Source organism: Colletotrichum chrysophilum (genome assembly GCF_026319265.1).
Source record: "Colletotrichum chrysophilum strain AFK26 chromosome Unknown scaffold_88, whole genome shotgun sequence".
Lineage (NCBI taxonomy): Eukaryota > Fungi > Ascomycota > Sordariomycetes > Glomerellales > Glomerellaceae > Colletotrichum > Colletotrichum chrysophilum.
In genome coordinates, this window is record NW_026517375.1 from 38,274 (window position 1) to 53,874 (window position 15,601).

Sequence of the window (15,601 nt, forward strand, 5' to 3'; positions counted from 1 at the left end):
GATTGAATCACAGGAGCGTGGTTGGTGAAGGGATGTGGAGGGTTGATGTGCCGCTCTTTGGTTGCATCTATGTGACTGTGGTGCCATGTTTGGGCTGCCGTGATGCGGCGCGGCTGCGAGGGTGCGATTGGGTGTTGGTTCTGGAGGTCTTTTGATTATCAACAAGACATTTCTTTTACCGCGCTTGCAGGATGAAAGTTGGCAGAGAACAGAGATGAGCATCACGGGATATGAGCATCGCCGGTTGGTGGTGCAGATCTGCTTAGACCCCAGCTCTCGTTGACGTGATTCCTCAGTAGCGATGAATCATGTCAGTGGAAACAGAGTTCAGGCCGGACGGATGGACTTTCTCTGAAATGTCCCATCTTGACCGTGATGAGTGAAGATATCCCGCGGAGACCTCCCGACGGGTTCGGATCCAGTTAGGGCTGGATGAGCGCAGGCACCGCCAGCATGAAGCCGCTTGGCCCGCCCGGGACTGCCCTTCGTCGGGATATTTTGCGCGGCAAGTGATGGTTTATGCCTACGACTGACAGCGGCCTCGAGCGGTGAGGCCGTTTCAGCTCACGATCCACAGGGTCCCGACGAGTTGGAAGAGGCTGGGAGGGTATAAGCCTCGTCCGGTTCAGTCGAGGATGACCTCTCTTCTGTGCTTTACGTCCACTACAACACGCATCTCGAGTTGTTCGGATCTGGCAGGCCTGTAATACATTAGACTTTCGGCCGACAGCCATAAGAGCAGCAGCTATCAGTGAACACTCAGCCCGAAATCGATAGCGAAAGCATATACGGATACCGATGGAGGAAACCGCAACACGACAGAGAGACAATAATGGAGGGTGAGTGAGACGCCGCCTCTACCTGAGAAGAGAGCGAGTGTCAACTGAGACACAGTGCGTGTAGGGGTCATCCTTCCCAACTCTCCCCTGGCTCCCCTCTCGGAAGTAAAATGGTGCCAGCAGGTGGCCCGTTGCCCCTGAAAATCGCACAGTAGCCGACTGACGCGGCTCCGCGTGGGCTCAGGCGGCAGCTCAAAGGCTTTCCATGCGCGGTGTTTGGCCCCAAAATAACATCTCCCGAGGATTTGCTAGAGGGCGATGAAGTCGGAGGATTACTGGGACTCGGGAGTTGCTGTTGTTGCAGAGCAGTGAGCACCGTGTTTGCGGTGTGGTTTGAACCGTCGCTTACACGGTATCATCTCAGTTCCCAGCCCCCCCTGAAAACCGTGAGAACCGCGCTTCGTCCTCTTCTCTTTCTGGGCATCTTCACTCTCGCTACGTCTCATTTCGGATACGTTGCGAGATAGCGCCAAGGGAACGGACATTTTTCTGCCTTGACTCTTCCCAATCCGGCGGACCGGATACCCTATGTCGCTTAAACCGTTTCGGCGCGCGCATTTCCCTCGTGGTCTTGACTCAGTCAGGGCTCAGGACTCAGCTACCAAGGAAAACTGCCGCCGGGCACCCTTCGCGAGCGAGAAGCAATAGTTGACACGACATCAAACCACTAAGACAGGCACACGGCCGCGTGGTCCCAAAGTCTAGAAGAATGGAAGAATGGCAGTGTTGAACTTAAATCAGCCTTGCCGCTTCATCGACGTGTGTCACCTTCGCGCCTAGAATGCCTCGCCGTGATCCGTGCAGTGGTAACTCTCGCGGCTCGGCCACACACACAAGCACACACAATCGGTCCATTTCTGTTTGGGAGAAAGAGAGAGCAGAGCGCCGCCGCACGACAAAAGACCCCGGTCCATCGCCGGGGACGCACACCACCCCTGCTCCAAAACCGTTCCTGGGACGCCAACCGCGGGAGATTAATGAGCTCGTTGCCGCCGTTGGCAGGCTGGGTTAATTACGCTCCAGCAACCGCTGTCTTGGGAACGTCCGACCGCACAAGATCTAGATTCCCGTCGCCCATTCTTCCGATTTTTATTCTTTTTTGAGATGAAGGACGGCAGAATCAAGAAATGTTCACAGGCGATGTTTGCAGGTAGAATGCTGTTGCATTCGGTTCTGGAGGCTCGTCAATCGACCGCTACGTTGCATTGCTACGAGAGGGGTCCTGATGTCTGTGTACACGTATTCCCAGGCTGTGTTTCCCAAAATAAGCAGCACGATGATCGGATAAAGAGGCGGACTCTGGAGGCGGAAGTTACCAAGTCTGAAGAGAAAGAAGAAGGTTGCTCTCAAGGAGACTATCCAACACACTTCGCGAAAGAGTACGATCACTCGACGGCGATCGTACGACCACAGCAACAGAACGATCACAAAAATGACCTTTTGACACTTCGCTAACCGCCCTCTAAAATTAAGCCGCGGCACTTGGAGTCTTAAGCATGTCTTTCGCGAGAGAGGGTCCGCCGGAAATTTGATTCGAAAGCGATGATGTGGAGTTTTTCCGAGTGTTTCAGAGATCAGAAACGATGAACCCTTGGCGGTGGGTTTTCCGTCGGTCAGACGAACCGCTCTCGGCAACCACGCCGGCCGGACGTTGCTTTGCTGCATACACCGCCTAAACTCCTGCTGAATCCGGGCGTCGGCGCCGGATATGTGGGTCCGGGTGTGACGGGAGTGTCCGGTCTCCGTGAAGTCCTCACAGTGAGAAGAAAGGATTGATTTCGAGTACATTAGTATGCGAGGTAATAGTGGCATTTTGCTCTCAAGGAGGAACCTGAAGTGGTGAAAGACAACGATGGTCTCAACTACGGCCCGACAAAAGTCAACAGAACGAGATGTCCAACGTGAAGCATGGTTGACCTCCACCGAATCAACTTGCAATATCATTGATGAATTCATTCTCTCTTGGTTCTGTTCTCATACTAACTACGATAACTTCTACAACCACTTTTTTTAGCCCCTTATGCATTTCCTGTCGCTCCAAAATCCCATGATTTCCAGTATCCATTTCCTCAACGATCATTTAGCCCCCGATGCAGGTGCAGGGCATGCTGCCCTCTTCTTCATCTTCTTGGTGCTGACCGAACGCTCAGCCATTCCGAACCAGCCACAGTCAGCGTCAAGCATGGCATCAAACTTGCTGTAGATCATCCTTCCAGTGTTGATGAACGGGCTTGACGGGATAGTGTAGTTCTCCCTGACGAAACCCGCTGGCTGCATTGTCCCAGCCTGGGGCGCGCCAGCACCCTGAGAAGTGACGTCGTAGATAGCAATCGGATTCTTCTCGTCGGGGATGGCGACAAGCACCCGGGTTCCCTTCACCAGGACTCTGGGGTGCTTCGGCATGTACTTTGACCTGATGGTTCTTGTGTTCTTGTACATCTCCTGGCTTACGCGCACGTATGACTGCGGGATGCCGGTGTCCAAGAGAGCGGTGCCGTGGTCGTAAGACGTGCTGTTGACGCTGATAGCCGCATTGGGCGGGGTCCAGTCCCTTGGTTTGTTGGAAGTCATGAGGCCGAGCTTAGTGGTGCAGAAGCCTTCAGTGTTGGCACTCGTCAGGCCGACCTCAACGCCCTTCTCGGTGAGGATGTATCCCTGGTGCATGTCTTCGACCGTCTGACCGCCGATGGAAACAATGTTGATCAAGGCAACCTTATCAGGCAGGGCCTGAGGCTGTTCGTCGCTAGATCGCCCGAAGCCGACACCCACATAGGCACCGCTCGCGGTGATGTCCTTCGGGTACTCCTCAATGTTCGTCTTCTGTGCATCTGTGCATTTGCCGCCGTTCGCCTTCCATGTTGTGCATATGCTAGCCTTGGTCACGATCATGATAGGCACCCTTGCGACGACGTCTTTGCTTAGCGCGCGTCGTGTATCAGGCGTGACGGGGAATGTGATGTCGGCTTCGACCCAGTATCCCTCCCACAGCCTCTGGCTGGAAGAGAGGTACTCCGTTCCGGGGTTGGTCATGTTGAACTTGGAGTCCTTATTGATGCTGAACCGGCCGGCGCCGATCATGATCCCGGTGGAACCAGTGTCCATGCCAGTCGAGGGGAATGAGAGCGTCTTGATTGCCGAGTCCACTTCAGCGGCAACGTTGAAGTCGAGCAGTGGGGTTGCGTCTATCAGGGGAAGTGTATTGACAAAAGGGATCAAGGCGGTGTTCTTGTCAGTGGCCTCGGGATAGGTTGGAGATCCTGAAGCAGGGCATGATGCCGCTGCGGCAAGCCGCAAGAGCGCCGGGGCAATGAGGGAGATGGAGATATGCATGATATTGAGCTGTTTGCTTCGAAAAGATGGTGCTGTGGCCTGGTGAATGAGTTCTTGCATCGTGAGATTCTTGCTGATATTTAAACTATCTTGAAGACAGGCTCGGGAATCGCATCCGGATGTAGCGTGCCGCCGCAATTGAAATCCGTAGTTAAGCTTCAGCTGGCCTGGATGAGGCGTGGCGCTGAGACATCCGAGAACGTGGCATCCGGTTCAATGGCATTTTTCTAAATGCAATCCCTTTACGATGGGGAATGGGTATTCGGAAAAGATGAATAATTGACTAGCCATGTGCCGTGCTCCGCAAGCGGCGAAAATGGCTGAATGGAGGTCTGGAACCTCCGCATCTTCCCAAACTCTATTAACGACATAAGCTCATCGCGGAGAAAGACTAAGTTAGCATCGTTCTCGATGCCATGAGGCGTTAAATTGTTCAGTTCGCGTGCAGAGCGGGAAACAGACCCGGAATCGTATGTTTGCCACAGGGCAGCCATGTGCCGCTTCCAGATAGCTTCGGATCCGAGGAAGAAACTTGCAGTGGACTTCTTCATTGAGATAGTCGTTGTGTGGCTTGGCCAGAGGAGGTCTATAGTAGAGGGAAAGATTCTTCAATCTCGTGCGGGACTCGCTTAATGGAGCTTAATAGAAGCTAACATGTTCTCGGCCCATATGAAATTGGTTCGTTGTCTGCTCAGCTGCAGCCGCCAATATCATTGCAACCATTTGGAAACGATGATCCATGAACGGCCATGAGTGTTGGAATTGCACTTGCTCAGTTGATTAACTATTTAACATCACAAGAGCCTCAACGCCGAATCTGCAAGACGATAAAAGGTAAGGATACGCTTAAAATGCCTAAATAGTACTTAATCGGTCGACAAGTTCCACTCTAACGCAGCACGCAGCATATCCATCACGAATGGGGGTGGTGAGGTGGTAAACATGTACCCCCTACTCGTATACCTCAACTCCCTGATGAGACTCTCTGGGCCAGTAAGGAAACCCGCCGGCAGACCAAAGATGCGATTGAAAGAACCACACACAAGAACATGGATGTTAGACCTGCAAGGGAACGAGATGAGCTCCCTTGGGTTCAGGTAATGAGAGGTGCAGTGAAGAAGAATGGTCATGGAGGACTCTGGACCAGTGATGGTCGCGATCTCCTCAAGAACGTTTGAAAGCAAGTGATGAGCCGAGTCTTCGCCGACGCGAACGTAAACTGTGAGACATAGTCTCTGGTTGCTGCGCGAAAGCTTTCTGACTTGCTGCACGAGCTGGAATAAGTCGATGTAGCTGAGCAGAGTGGGTGCATCCTTCTTTGGTGCCATCATAATGCCGTCGCGAACAAATTGGCTTGCGCCCCTTTCGAACAGCAGGTAGTGTTTCGTGTAACCCAATAACGGTCGTGATAGTGCGGCGATGGTAGATGCGAGTCCAATGGAGGCATCCGCGTAGGTCAGGCCCGCCTGCATGCCAGTTGCTGTGGCGATGAGTTTCTCAACCGCAAGGTGAGGAGGAAAGGTCCCGCAGATCCATCGCGCGCCTCCGGCACCGATGCCGTACTGCACGCGGGATTTGTGACCTATCTCAAGAATCCTTGGGCCACATGTGGTGTCGAACAGCTGTCTCTGCTGGCTCGTTGGACCCATCGTCGCGTCCATCTTGATCAAACCGCGCACCCAGTCATAGGACCTTTCTGCCTCCTCGGGGTCCTCCTCAACCGTGAAAGATTCTTCGTCGGTCTGGAAGAGAAACCGAACTGAGCTCGGGGATCTGCAGATACCGACGCTGGCGGCTGCACGAATGACAGCCTCGACGAGGCGGTTGACTTCTTCATCGGTGAAATCTGCCGAGAGGTTGATGCGGACTCTGCTTTCCCAAAAGGGGACGGCCGGTGTGCATACCGGCGTGGCGAGGAGACCTGCGCAGCGGAGAGCATATGATAGCTTGGCTGAGACGCTGGGCCTGCCGGTGTAAACCGGAAGAACAGGTGTGCCAATGTCGCCATAAACAAAGATGCCGAAGCGTTCCAGTTCCTCCCGGCAGAAGCGAGAGATGTTGGCCAAACGCTGCAGACTGCGGCTGATTCGGGCAGGCTGTCCGAGAACCCAGAGAGTCTGCGCCATGGTGGAACTGGGCAGGGAGGCATTTTCCTGTTCGTCGAGGTTCTCTATGCGTTCTCTAACACTTTCCTGGAATTGGCCCTTTCCAACGATTATGCCTCCAATACCCCCTACAGCCTTGGAAAGGGTGCCAGTGCGTATGTCGATGAGGTCCCAAGGTAAGGGGTTCTCCGGATGGTAGTCGTTCCAGTACTCCAAACACCCTCGGCCGGTCTTGCCGAGTGACAAGAAAGAATGCGCCTCGTCGCAGTATAATGTGAAGCCATATTCCTTCTTCAGGCGGTGTATCTCGTCCAAAGGTGGCACATCGGCTTCCATGCTGCCATCGTTAAAGTCAGTGGCCTATTCGCAGCGAAGCTGTTGAGGTGTACAAACCTGTAGAGGCCCTCGATCGCCACAATGATGTTGTCCGTCGCATCAATACACCCGCTCAACAGCGTCTCCAAGTGGTCCATATTGTTGTGCTTGAACTTGCGAAGATTGGGGCAGATCCCAAGAAACACACCAGTGAACATGGAGTTGTGGCAGTTCTCGTCCATAATGACGACGGTAGCGCAGTCGACCAGCGCCGGAAGGGCGATGTAATTTGAGCCGTAGCCCGTGCTCGTGGTGAAGCAGAAGTCGGCACCAAGAAACTTGGCAATAGCCTGGTGTGTCTCGTCTCTGAGGAAGGGAACTGCATCGCTCTCAGAGACTGGGAGCATCTCGAGGCACAAACGCTGCAGCCTCTCGGCTTCGGCGGTGGCCTTGTAGAAGCCGGCATAGTTGTGGGAGGCGCCATTCACCAACTTCGTCGCGGATCCGAATGCGTCACGAGCTTCAACGCGACCAAGACACTGGGTGAGGAGGACTCGGTAGTTGGCACCCCACCAGTTGAAGAGAGGCTCGACGTAGTTGTAAGCGAAGAGGCCCTTCTGGGAGATAGGCTTCCGAGTGCCGTTGCGTTCGCTGAGAAGAACGCGGAGACGGGTAAGAGCGAGGCGGACGAGCTCGCGCACTTTCTCAGTGCTCCCCACGTGAGGTGGACGGCGCGACTTGACGGAGACGAGGCTCGAGGTGGTGCTTGTTGACAGGGTCGAGAACGTCCTTCGGCGTTCTGCGTCCCCAGCCACGGTGGTTACGTTGACGGTGACAGCTTTGTCGTTTCCCATATCAGTTCAACAAGCGAGGAAGACTCAGCCCTGGTAAGAGGCAAGCAAGTGGCAAGGGGTAAAGTTGGAAAAGGGGGAGAATAGGAGGCAGATCTGGGTGTTGGATAGAATGAGAGAGTTGACTTGGGTAGCTGGGAATGACCTCATGGAAGCAGGGCGACTTTTCTAATCATCGCGAGATGACTTGCATCCTAGACTCCGCAGTCTTGGCCAACCCATCGCAACTCGTTGTCTTGGCGGTGAACCTGATGGGACGAGGGAGTGAGCACGAGGACCACCAGCATGGGAACGTGTAAGCGCCCGCACGAGACCCTCCAGTCTACAGAGTATCACCCGTTCAGCCGCCTCATCCAGACCATGCTCCATTGTGTAATCTCCGTGATTTTTTCCATTGCTTCCTCTCTCTTCACTGAACGCATGCAGCAGTGTGCCTGCTGCACTGGATCCTCGTGAGCGATTTCAGACACATTTTCAAAGATCTGTCATTGAAACTGCGACAGCGTTGCGCCCGCACGGCATGACTCGACGGGGGATAGTGCGGTTGTCCGTTAAAGAAAAAGGCTGTTTTGCGCGGGAGTTGAGCGTTGGACGGGAAATATTTGTTCGAGTGAAAGTATCATGAGCTCTGGAGATTTAGACAAGTACAACGGGAGCATCTGCGGAGGTTTTGTATGAGGGATTTGTCTTGGCGGCTCAGGAGTTAGTGGGTTGGGGTTGGGATTCGTACGGGCGCTTCCCGCAATGGACCAAGCTTTTTTTGGGACCATGTTAGTCTCCCCGGACTGCTCCCATTCGTCCTTCAACTCACATGTCTGGGGTTAAGGCAAGGACGTTGTGCACATATGCAATGCGGTATTAATCTCATGTGCCCTTCCCACTCTGAGGATGTAGGCTACGCTAATTGTGTCTCTGGAGGCCTCTGGGATGTAAACAAGGCTGTTCACGATGATGGGAGTGTACCTGTCACATGGCAAAACCCCTCAAACCGATACCTTTCTTCCCCCCAAGCTATTCTGATCTTTGACGGCACAGCCACCTTCCTCGTTTGTGTTTGGTGGATATTATGTGTAAACATGCAATGCAGCTCTGTATCCCTCACACAAAAGCCGCACGTGTTGATGGATCCCCAGACGCGCGCAACCAACCACCCAGTTTCCATTATCATCACGGCATAAGATCTGGATTCGGACTCAGTTTTGGCTTGCGAAGTCCACCGAGGTCGTATCGTCGAGTTCTGCGAATGATCTAATGAAACCTTCAGCAATCTGGGATATCTCGACTCGGCACCGTGGAGCCTCATCATACGCATCGTAAAACTTACAATCGTTCCTCGCTTCGGCATCGGCAAGGTAGCGGTGAGAGGTTTTCTTTCATTGAATCTTGCTGGTCAAGTGACGCAGTTAGGATATGAGGGAATTATCACGAGAAAATACTGGAGTTTCCCTCTGGATAGCGGCAGCCACGTGGGATGACTGCTCAGCTTCGACTTTTCGTTGAAGCCCGCGGCGATTCATCAATGTTCAGGCAGCGCACTTGCCTGTCCATTCTTCTTGTGCAGCTCACCAAGTCTTGCGTGTCTTTCTGCTTTAGGACATTCGAAGCGTTGATGCAGCTTACCTTCTCCTCTGACGGACCTCTATTCCCTACAACCAAACACGATGGAAGAAGAACAAAGCATCAAGTCCAGCACCAAGAAGAACTTTCCCGACACAATCTTCCCCATACCAGGGCCGCGACGTTGGTGTTGCTTATCCCTCGGCATCTCTCTAGAATGCTGACTCTGGACAATTAGCATTGCCGGTTCTGGGGAATATCTTGGACATCGACCTCGTCAGTCCATTGGATTCCTTGATTAGTCTCGTGGCAAAGCATGGTAAGTGGGCACCGTATTTGGCCGTGTCCGCTCTTAGCCCTGCAGTCTTGACTAAAAAGATGGCTGACTTTTGTTAATAGGTCCCATCTTCTCCTTGACCTTTGCTGGTAAAAGAGAAATCACCGTCTCAAGCCGCGAACTGGTAGAGGAAGTCTCCGATGAGACCCGTTTCTGCAAGCTCGTCACGAGCGGTGTTGAGACTATGCGAGCAGCCGCTGGCGATGGTCTCTTCACTGCACAGCACAACAATCACACCTGGGGTGTCGCTCACAGGATTTTGATGCCAGTCTTTGGTCCTTTGAAGATCAGGAGTATGTTTGATGAAATGAATGATCTCTCTGAACAGCTTTGCTTGAAGTGGTGAGCCATTCAGTCTTTCCTATGCCCACCAGCATTTAGCTCACCAACTACAGGGCTCGTCTTGGTCCTTCGGTGCCCATCGAAGTCGCTGATGATTTCACTCGCCTGACTCTGGACACCATCGCGCTGTGCTCTATGGACTACCGGTTCAACAGTTTCTACCTGGACAAGAAGACACATCCATTTGTCGAGAGCATGATTGCCGTCCTTGGAGAAGCCGACCTGCAAGCTGTCCTCCCTGACTTTGTCAGTCTACTTCGACCACGGGCAATGTCCAGATTCAGGCAGAACATTGAGCAGATGCAAAGCACATGCCGCGAGATCATCGCGCAGCGCCGTCAGTCACCCACCAAAGATCAGAGCAATGACTTGCTTAACGCCATGCTCAATGGTCGCGATCCCGAGACCGGGGATTCCTTGAGTGAAGAGGCCATTGTTCACAACATCATTACCTTTCTGGTCGCAGGTCACGAGACTACGTCAGGTCTCCTGTCCTTCTCCATCTACTATCTTGTGGAGCACCCAGAGGAAATGCGGAAGGCTCGTGAGGAAGTCGACCGAGTTATTGGAGATGGGCCCATCAACGTCCAGCATCTGCAACAGCTTCCTTTCCTCGATTCAGTCTTCCGGGAGACATTGAGATTGATGCCGACTGCGCCTGGGTATTATGTCACCCCATTCAAGGATGAGATCATCGGGGGACAGTATCTCGTCAAGCCTGGCGAGGCCTTATGTGTGCTGTTGCATACCCTTCACAGAGATCCTGCAGTTTGGGGTGCAGATGCAGAAGAATTCAAACCAGACAGGATAAGGAACCTCGACAGTATTCCAAAACATGCCTGGAAGCCGTTTGGTAATGGCATGCGAGGTTGCATTGGGAGAGCGTTCGCTTGGCAGGAGGCGCAACTAGTGAGTAAAGCCACAACAAATATGTAGAGAAAGGCACGGGTGCTCACACACGGCTTCTGCAGGTTATCGCGATGCTTTTGCGCAACTTCGACATCAAGAAGGATGATCCTGGATACAAGCTCAAGGTCAAGCATCTTCTTACGATCAAGCCAGCCGGGTTCAAGGTTCGAGTCGGCTTGAGAGACGACAAGAGGCCGACTGACTTCTTAAAAAGCCTAAGGGCTCGCTCGAGTGGTGTCGAAGAGCCCTCAAGACAGGCTATGCAACACGTCTTGTCTCAAAAAGGCCCGATGACAGTCTTGTACGGATCTGATACAGGCACCTGTGAAGCAATGGCACAGCGTCTCGTCATGGAAGCATCCAGAAGAGGCTTTACCCCCAAGTCGATGTCCATGAACGATGCTGCGGGAAGTCTACCTTCGGATGGCCCAGTCATCATGATCACCGCGTCTTACAACGGACTGCCATCGCGGGATGCGACTAAGTTTGTTTCTTGTACCCAGAGTCTTCAAGCTGGCGACTTGAAAGGCGTCCGGTTCGCCGTCTTTGGTTGTGGTAAGCGAAGTCTCATGATGCTATGTTGTGGCGCGTGCTAATGAACATCCCTTCAGGTCACAGAGACTGGCCTGCTACACTTTTCAAAGTGCCAATGGCGCTGGATGCAATGTTGGATGCGGCTGGAGCTCAGAGACTGGCCACTCTGGGCACCGCAGATACTGCGACCTGTGATGTCTTCTCTGAGCTCGAAAGCTGGCTCGATAACCACCTTTGGCCAGCACTGCTAGACAATCATGGGCGCATTGTGGATCGGGAAAGCCCCGATGTCGATATTGAGGTCAAACTTGGAAATGGATTCCAACCCACAGTACGCAGAGGCTTCATACCAGCATTTGTCGAAGAATCTCGCATGTTGTCAGCGAAAGGTGTCCCTCAAAAGCGACATCTTGAACTCAGACTGCCAGAAGGGGTCATCTACCAAGCCGGCGGTCATCTTCAGGTTTTGCCCCAGAATGACCCACAGCTTGTTCAGAAAGTTCTGTCCAGGTTCAAAATTACCGGAGACACTCTACTGACGATCACATCTCGATCGGGCCGTTCATCCAGCCTGCCTCTCAACAAGCCCATCACAGCCTGGGATCTCTTTGCCAGCCACCTCGAACTCACACGCACAGCAACGCCAAGAAGCATCGAAATCTTGGCAGAGGTAGCTGAGAAAGAGGAGACTCGCGCTACATTGCGGACCCTGTCGAGTAAGACTTCCGACATCCGCGACAAGTGTCTTACCATCGTCGACCTACTCATGACCTTTCCCGACATCAAGCTTTCACTCACGTTGTTTCTCTCCATGTTGCCGCAGATGCGCCCTAGAACCTACTCTTTCTCGTCTGCGCCTTCCTGGAAGTCTGGCTTTGCGACGCTGACTTACACCGTTGAGGAGAAGGGCGTTGCATCAAACTATCTTGCATCTTTGAGTCAAGGGGATGCTGTGCAAATCACTTTGCTGCCTCCGACAGTCAACTTCTGTCTCCCCGAACTTCGATGCCAGGCCTCGACATCGGTGATCATGATAGCAGCAGGCACAGGTCTCGCCCCTTTCAGGGGGTTTATCCAGAACCGCGCAATTGCACTGCGGGAAGGAGCTCCCTTGGCGCCGGCGATCCTGTTCTTTGGCTGCCGTGGACCGGAACTGGATGACATGTATCGTGATGAGTTGGACGATTTTGAGAACGAAGGCGTGGTAACAGTCGTTCGCGCTTTCAGTCGGGCAAGAGGGGCACCACACAAATACGTCGTTGATCAGCTGCCAAACTTCAAGGACCAACTTTCAGAAATGTGGAAGAGTGGAGCACGCGTCTATGTATGTGGTGCAAAGAAAGTTGCCGATGCGGTGTTCGAGGTGTTGCGACCAATGCTGCTTGAGGCGGAGATGGAACCTGGGCAGCCAGTTGCCGTTGACATTGACACTTGGAACAAGACTGTCCCGGGTAATCGATATGTAGTCGAGATTTTCAACTAATGGTTCTGTACGATAGACATGATGGTGCATTTTCATTCAAAAGGCAAGTGCACCATAATCATGAAGGTACTTTCATCATTCACGACAGTCACTTGAAGAGAGATGATTTAGACAACGACGACATGTATTGCAGACCCAGACCCCAACTAAGTCAAATATCTAGCGATGTAGAAAGCAGCTTTTGGTTAACGAGTGTGGGTGTGAAAAAGCCGAATAGGCTGAACATGATGTCGGCTCATAGTCAGGAGCTTAAGGGAGCGTCGAGGGCGTAGCCGAAGGCGAGGGGGAGGCCGTGCCGGGCTCGCACGTGTCCCTGCTGCAAGATCCGCTGGTACGGTCGACCAGGACCCAATCGCTGGATCCGGTGGTGGTTCCGAAGCCGTCGGCGTCGAGGAGACGGCACTCCAGGGTGACTGCGTTGTAAGAGAAGGCGACGCAGTTGGCGAAGAGGTCGCAGGAGTTGGCGCAGATCTCGATGCTGAGGATGAGGGGAAGCGTGCGCTGGTTCTGGCTGGTGCCCTCGGCACAGGTGGGGTTGCTGTAGCTGCAAGAGCAGAAGGTCAAGAGCGTGGAAGGAGAGTACGGGAATCTGGATCCGAAGGTTGTGCAGATATCAGGGCCGGCGGTGGAGGAGGGCTCAACGTCAGAGGACTAGATTAGGGGAGGATGGTCAGCGTGGGGCCGGTGATCGAGGTCTCTAGCGAGATCTCAATCGAGGTCTCGCCTACCGTAGGAGTGGCTTCATCAGAGGTCACGGGAAGAAGGCTGGTGGCGAAGGTCGTGGGGTCCGGGAGGACGCTGGTGGGGAAGACATCGGTGGTGGAGGGAACCGGCTCGTCAGTCTCGGTGGCGGAAGGTCCATCAGTCTCAGTGGCCGAGGGCTCATCGGTCTCGGTGGCAGAGGGTTCGTCCGTCTCAGTAGCCGAGGGCTCATCTGTGGAGGTAGCAGAAGGCTCATCGGTCTCAGTGGCGGAAGGCTCGTCGCTGGAAGTAGCAGAAGGCTCGTCAGTCTCGGTAGCTGAGGGTTCCTCGGTCTCGGTAGCGGACGGCTCGTCAGTTGAAGTCGCAGAGGGCTCGTCAGTCTCGGTGGCGGAAGGCTCATCAGTCTCGGTAGACGATGGCTCATCTGTAGAGGTGACGGAGGGCTCGGCATCGGTAGAAGAGGGGCCCTCAGTCTCAGAGGAAGTTGGCTCCACGGTCTCGGAAACGTCGTCATCAGTCGACGTAGACGAGGGCAAGACGAAGCTGGTTGGGGTAGATGTGATGCGGACAGTAGTGGTCGTCACACCAGTTCCAATGACGGAGATAGTGTCGATATCAAGCGAGGTGATGGTGATAGTCGTGGTGCCCGGGAAGCTGTTGGTGACGAAGCTGGCAGTGATACCCCAGCAAGAGCAAGCAGAGCGGTAAGCAGACGCACCGCTGCATGCAGAAGCGTAGAACGGGACAGGGGGGAAGATGGCCGAGGAAACCAGTTGACGGCCCTCAAGGTCACGGCGGTCAGGGCCCGAGAAGCTGGTGACGACAGGAGGCTCAGGGAGGCCGATGGAGAAAGAAGGATCGATGATAATTGGCGGGACGGTGGTGGTGACGGTCACGGTGGAAGGGGCGAATGTGCGAGTAACGTCAAAAGTGGCGGAAGAGGTGACAGTGACGAAGGTGGTCGTCTCAAAGCGGGTGATAGTAGTCCTCTGGAAGGATGAGCAGTCGGCCCTGCGGGAAGCTTGAGTCTGGGGACCAAGACGGGTTCCCGTAACGGCTCGAGCACAGTTGTTCTATCAGTTGAGTTAGTTTTACCAGCTGACGAAAAGCTGACGACATGAGTTCTATCGTTGAGTTTGTGGACTTACTGCATTACACTGGGCATCGGCGGCGCCAAAGGCTGCCGCAGCAGCTGCGAGGTAGACTTGGTACTTCATTGTAGCGAAGAGCGAGTGACGCTTGGGTGTTGGGGTCTGAAGCTAGGGTAGTGAATGACTGTGGTCGTTGTGATGAAGAGCTACTTAGAAACTGATCAGAGGGCCACGAAGGCAGTTTATATAGAAAAATGAAACGGTGTTGAACTCTCGTCTTCTTTCTGAGCCTCCAATTCACACGTAGTTGGGGGAGGCTATTCGGTTCAGCTGTGAGAGTCTCGCCTCAGTCACTTGGTCTTACATCGTCACATTCCAAACCTGTGGGATGAAACGACTAGCAAATGTTGAGCGCGTTACTCAGAGCCACGAGCTGTCGCTTCTCCAGAACAGAAGGATGTAAGACAGACGTTGCACCGAAAATGTGGCAGTCAAAAAGCAAGTTTTCAACGGTCCTGGTGGTTCTTTCACGGAGGATCTACGGAGGTCCCCCTGTAGATCAGGGAACCTGACAGCATATCCCTAGCCAGCCGCCGACGCATTCACTTGGGTTCCTGCTTCCTAAAATTTTGGATTTTCCTCCGCAGCCTTAACCATCTGCGATGAAGGGGCATGCACGGCATGCGGGTCGGCGACATCCGGCCGGTGTGGGTGGCTGGTGAGGTAGCGGAGCGCGGCCGGGGAAGCGGGTCCCACCCGGACTGCTCCCTTGTCTCACGATCTGACGATCTTGCTCTCTTGTGGAGTTGAAAACACCTCGTGGCTAGCTCGCTCCGCGCGGGAACTAGGGAATCACGCAAGTAGCCGCAAGGCGTTCTCGAAATAAACACAGACATTGACGCGGAAGACGCGTTATTGCCATGGCCCGATGTTTCCATGACGAGGATTTCAGCCCGAATGTCACTCGGAATGTTCTCTGCAACATCGCGTTTGCCACTCCTGACGGCCAGTCTCGTATAGACATGTTGAGTAGCTAGCCGGAGCTGTTCTCCGCACCATCGGGGAATCAAGAATGTCGGGCGGTGGATGGCATCATGGCGCGTGGGAAGGATTATAGGCTGTGAGAGATTGAATCAACGATTCCAGCGCCTCCCCCCTTGGTAGCCTTACTTGCAGCTTGAACGCCAGGCGAGAACCTGTTTGCTC

At 53.8% G+C, this 15,601-nt stretch overlaps 4 protein-coding genes across 4 annotated transcripts; 1 reads left to right on the plus strand and 3 right to left on the minus strand.

Annotated features, from left to right (window-relative positions):
* Window positions 1–2,915: 2,915 nt before the first annotated feature.
* Window positions 2,916–4,169, minus strand: COL26b_009274 (uncharacterized protein; the record flags this gene model as incomplete). The annotated part of the gene is made up of 1 exon (XM_053182006.1): window positions 2,916–4,169. One exon carries the CDS (start codon window positions 4,167–4,169, stop codon window positions 2,916–2,918), a length of 1,254 nt encoding a protein of 417 aa, XP_053034013.1.
* An 866-nt stretch (window positions 4,170–5,035) lies between these two features.
* Window positions 5,036–7,443, minus strand: COL26b_009275 (uncharacterized protein; the record flags this gene model as incomplete). The annotated part of the gene is made up of 2 exons (XM_053182007.1): window positions 5,036–6,611; window positions 6,668–7,443. 2 exons carry the CDS (start codon window positions 7,441–7,443, stop codon window positions 5,036–5,038), a joined length of 2,352 nt encoding a protein of 783 aa, XP_053034014.1.
* Window positions 7,444–9,101: 1,658 nt separating this feature from the next.
* On the plus strand, window positions 9,102–12,602 carry COL26b_009276 (uncharacterized protein; the record flags this gene model as incomplete). Its single annotated transcript, XM_053182008.1, has 6 exons — window positions 9,102–9,180; window positions 9,397–9,676; window positions 9,730–10,409; window positions 10,446–10,585; window positions 10,648–11,140; window positions 11,197–12,602. 6 exons carry the CDS (start codon window positions 9,102–9,104, stop codon window positions 12,600–12,602), a joined length of 3,078 nt encoding a protein of 1,025 aa, XP_053034015.1.
* Window positions 12,603–12,851: 249 nt separating this feature from the next.
* COL26b_009277 (uncharacterized protein) lies at window positions 12,852–14,521 on the minus strand (the record flags this gene model as incomplete). Its single annotated transcript, XM_053182009.1, has 3 exons — window positions 12,852–13,253; window positions 13,331–14,377; window positions 14,453–14,521. 3 exons carry the CDS (start codon window positions 14,519–14,521, stop codon window positions 12,852–12,854), a joined length of 1,518 nt encoding a protein of 505 aa, XP_053034016.1.
* Window positions 14,522–15,601: the final 1,080 nt, after the last annotated feature.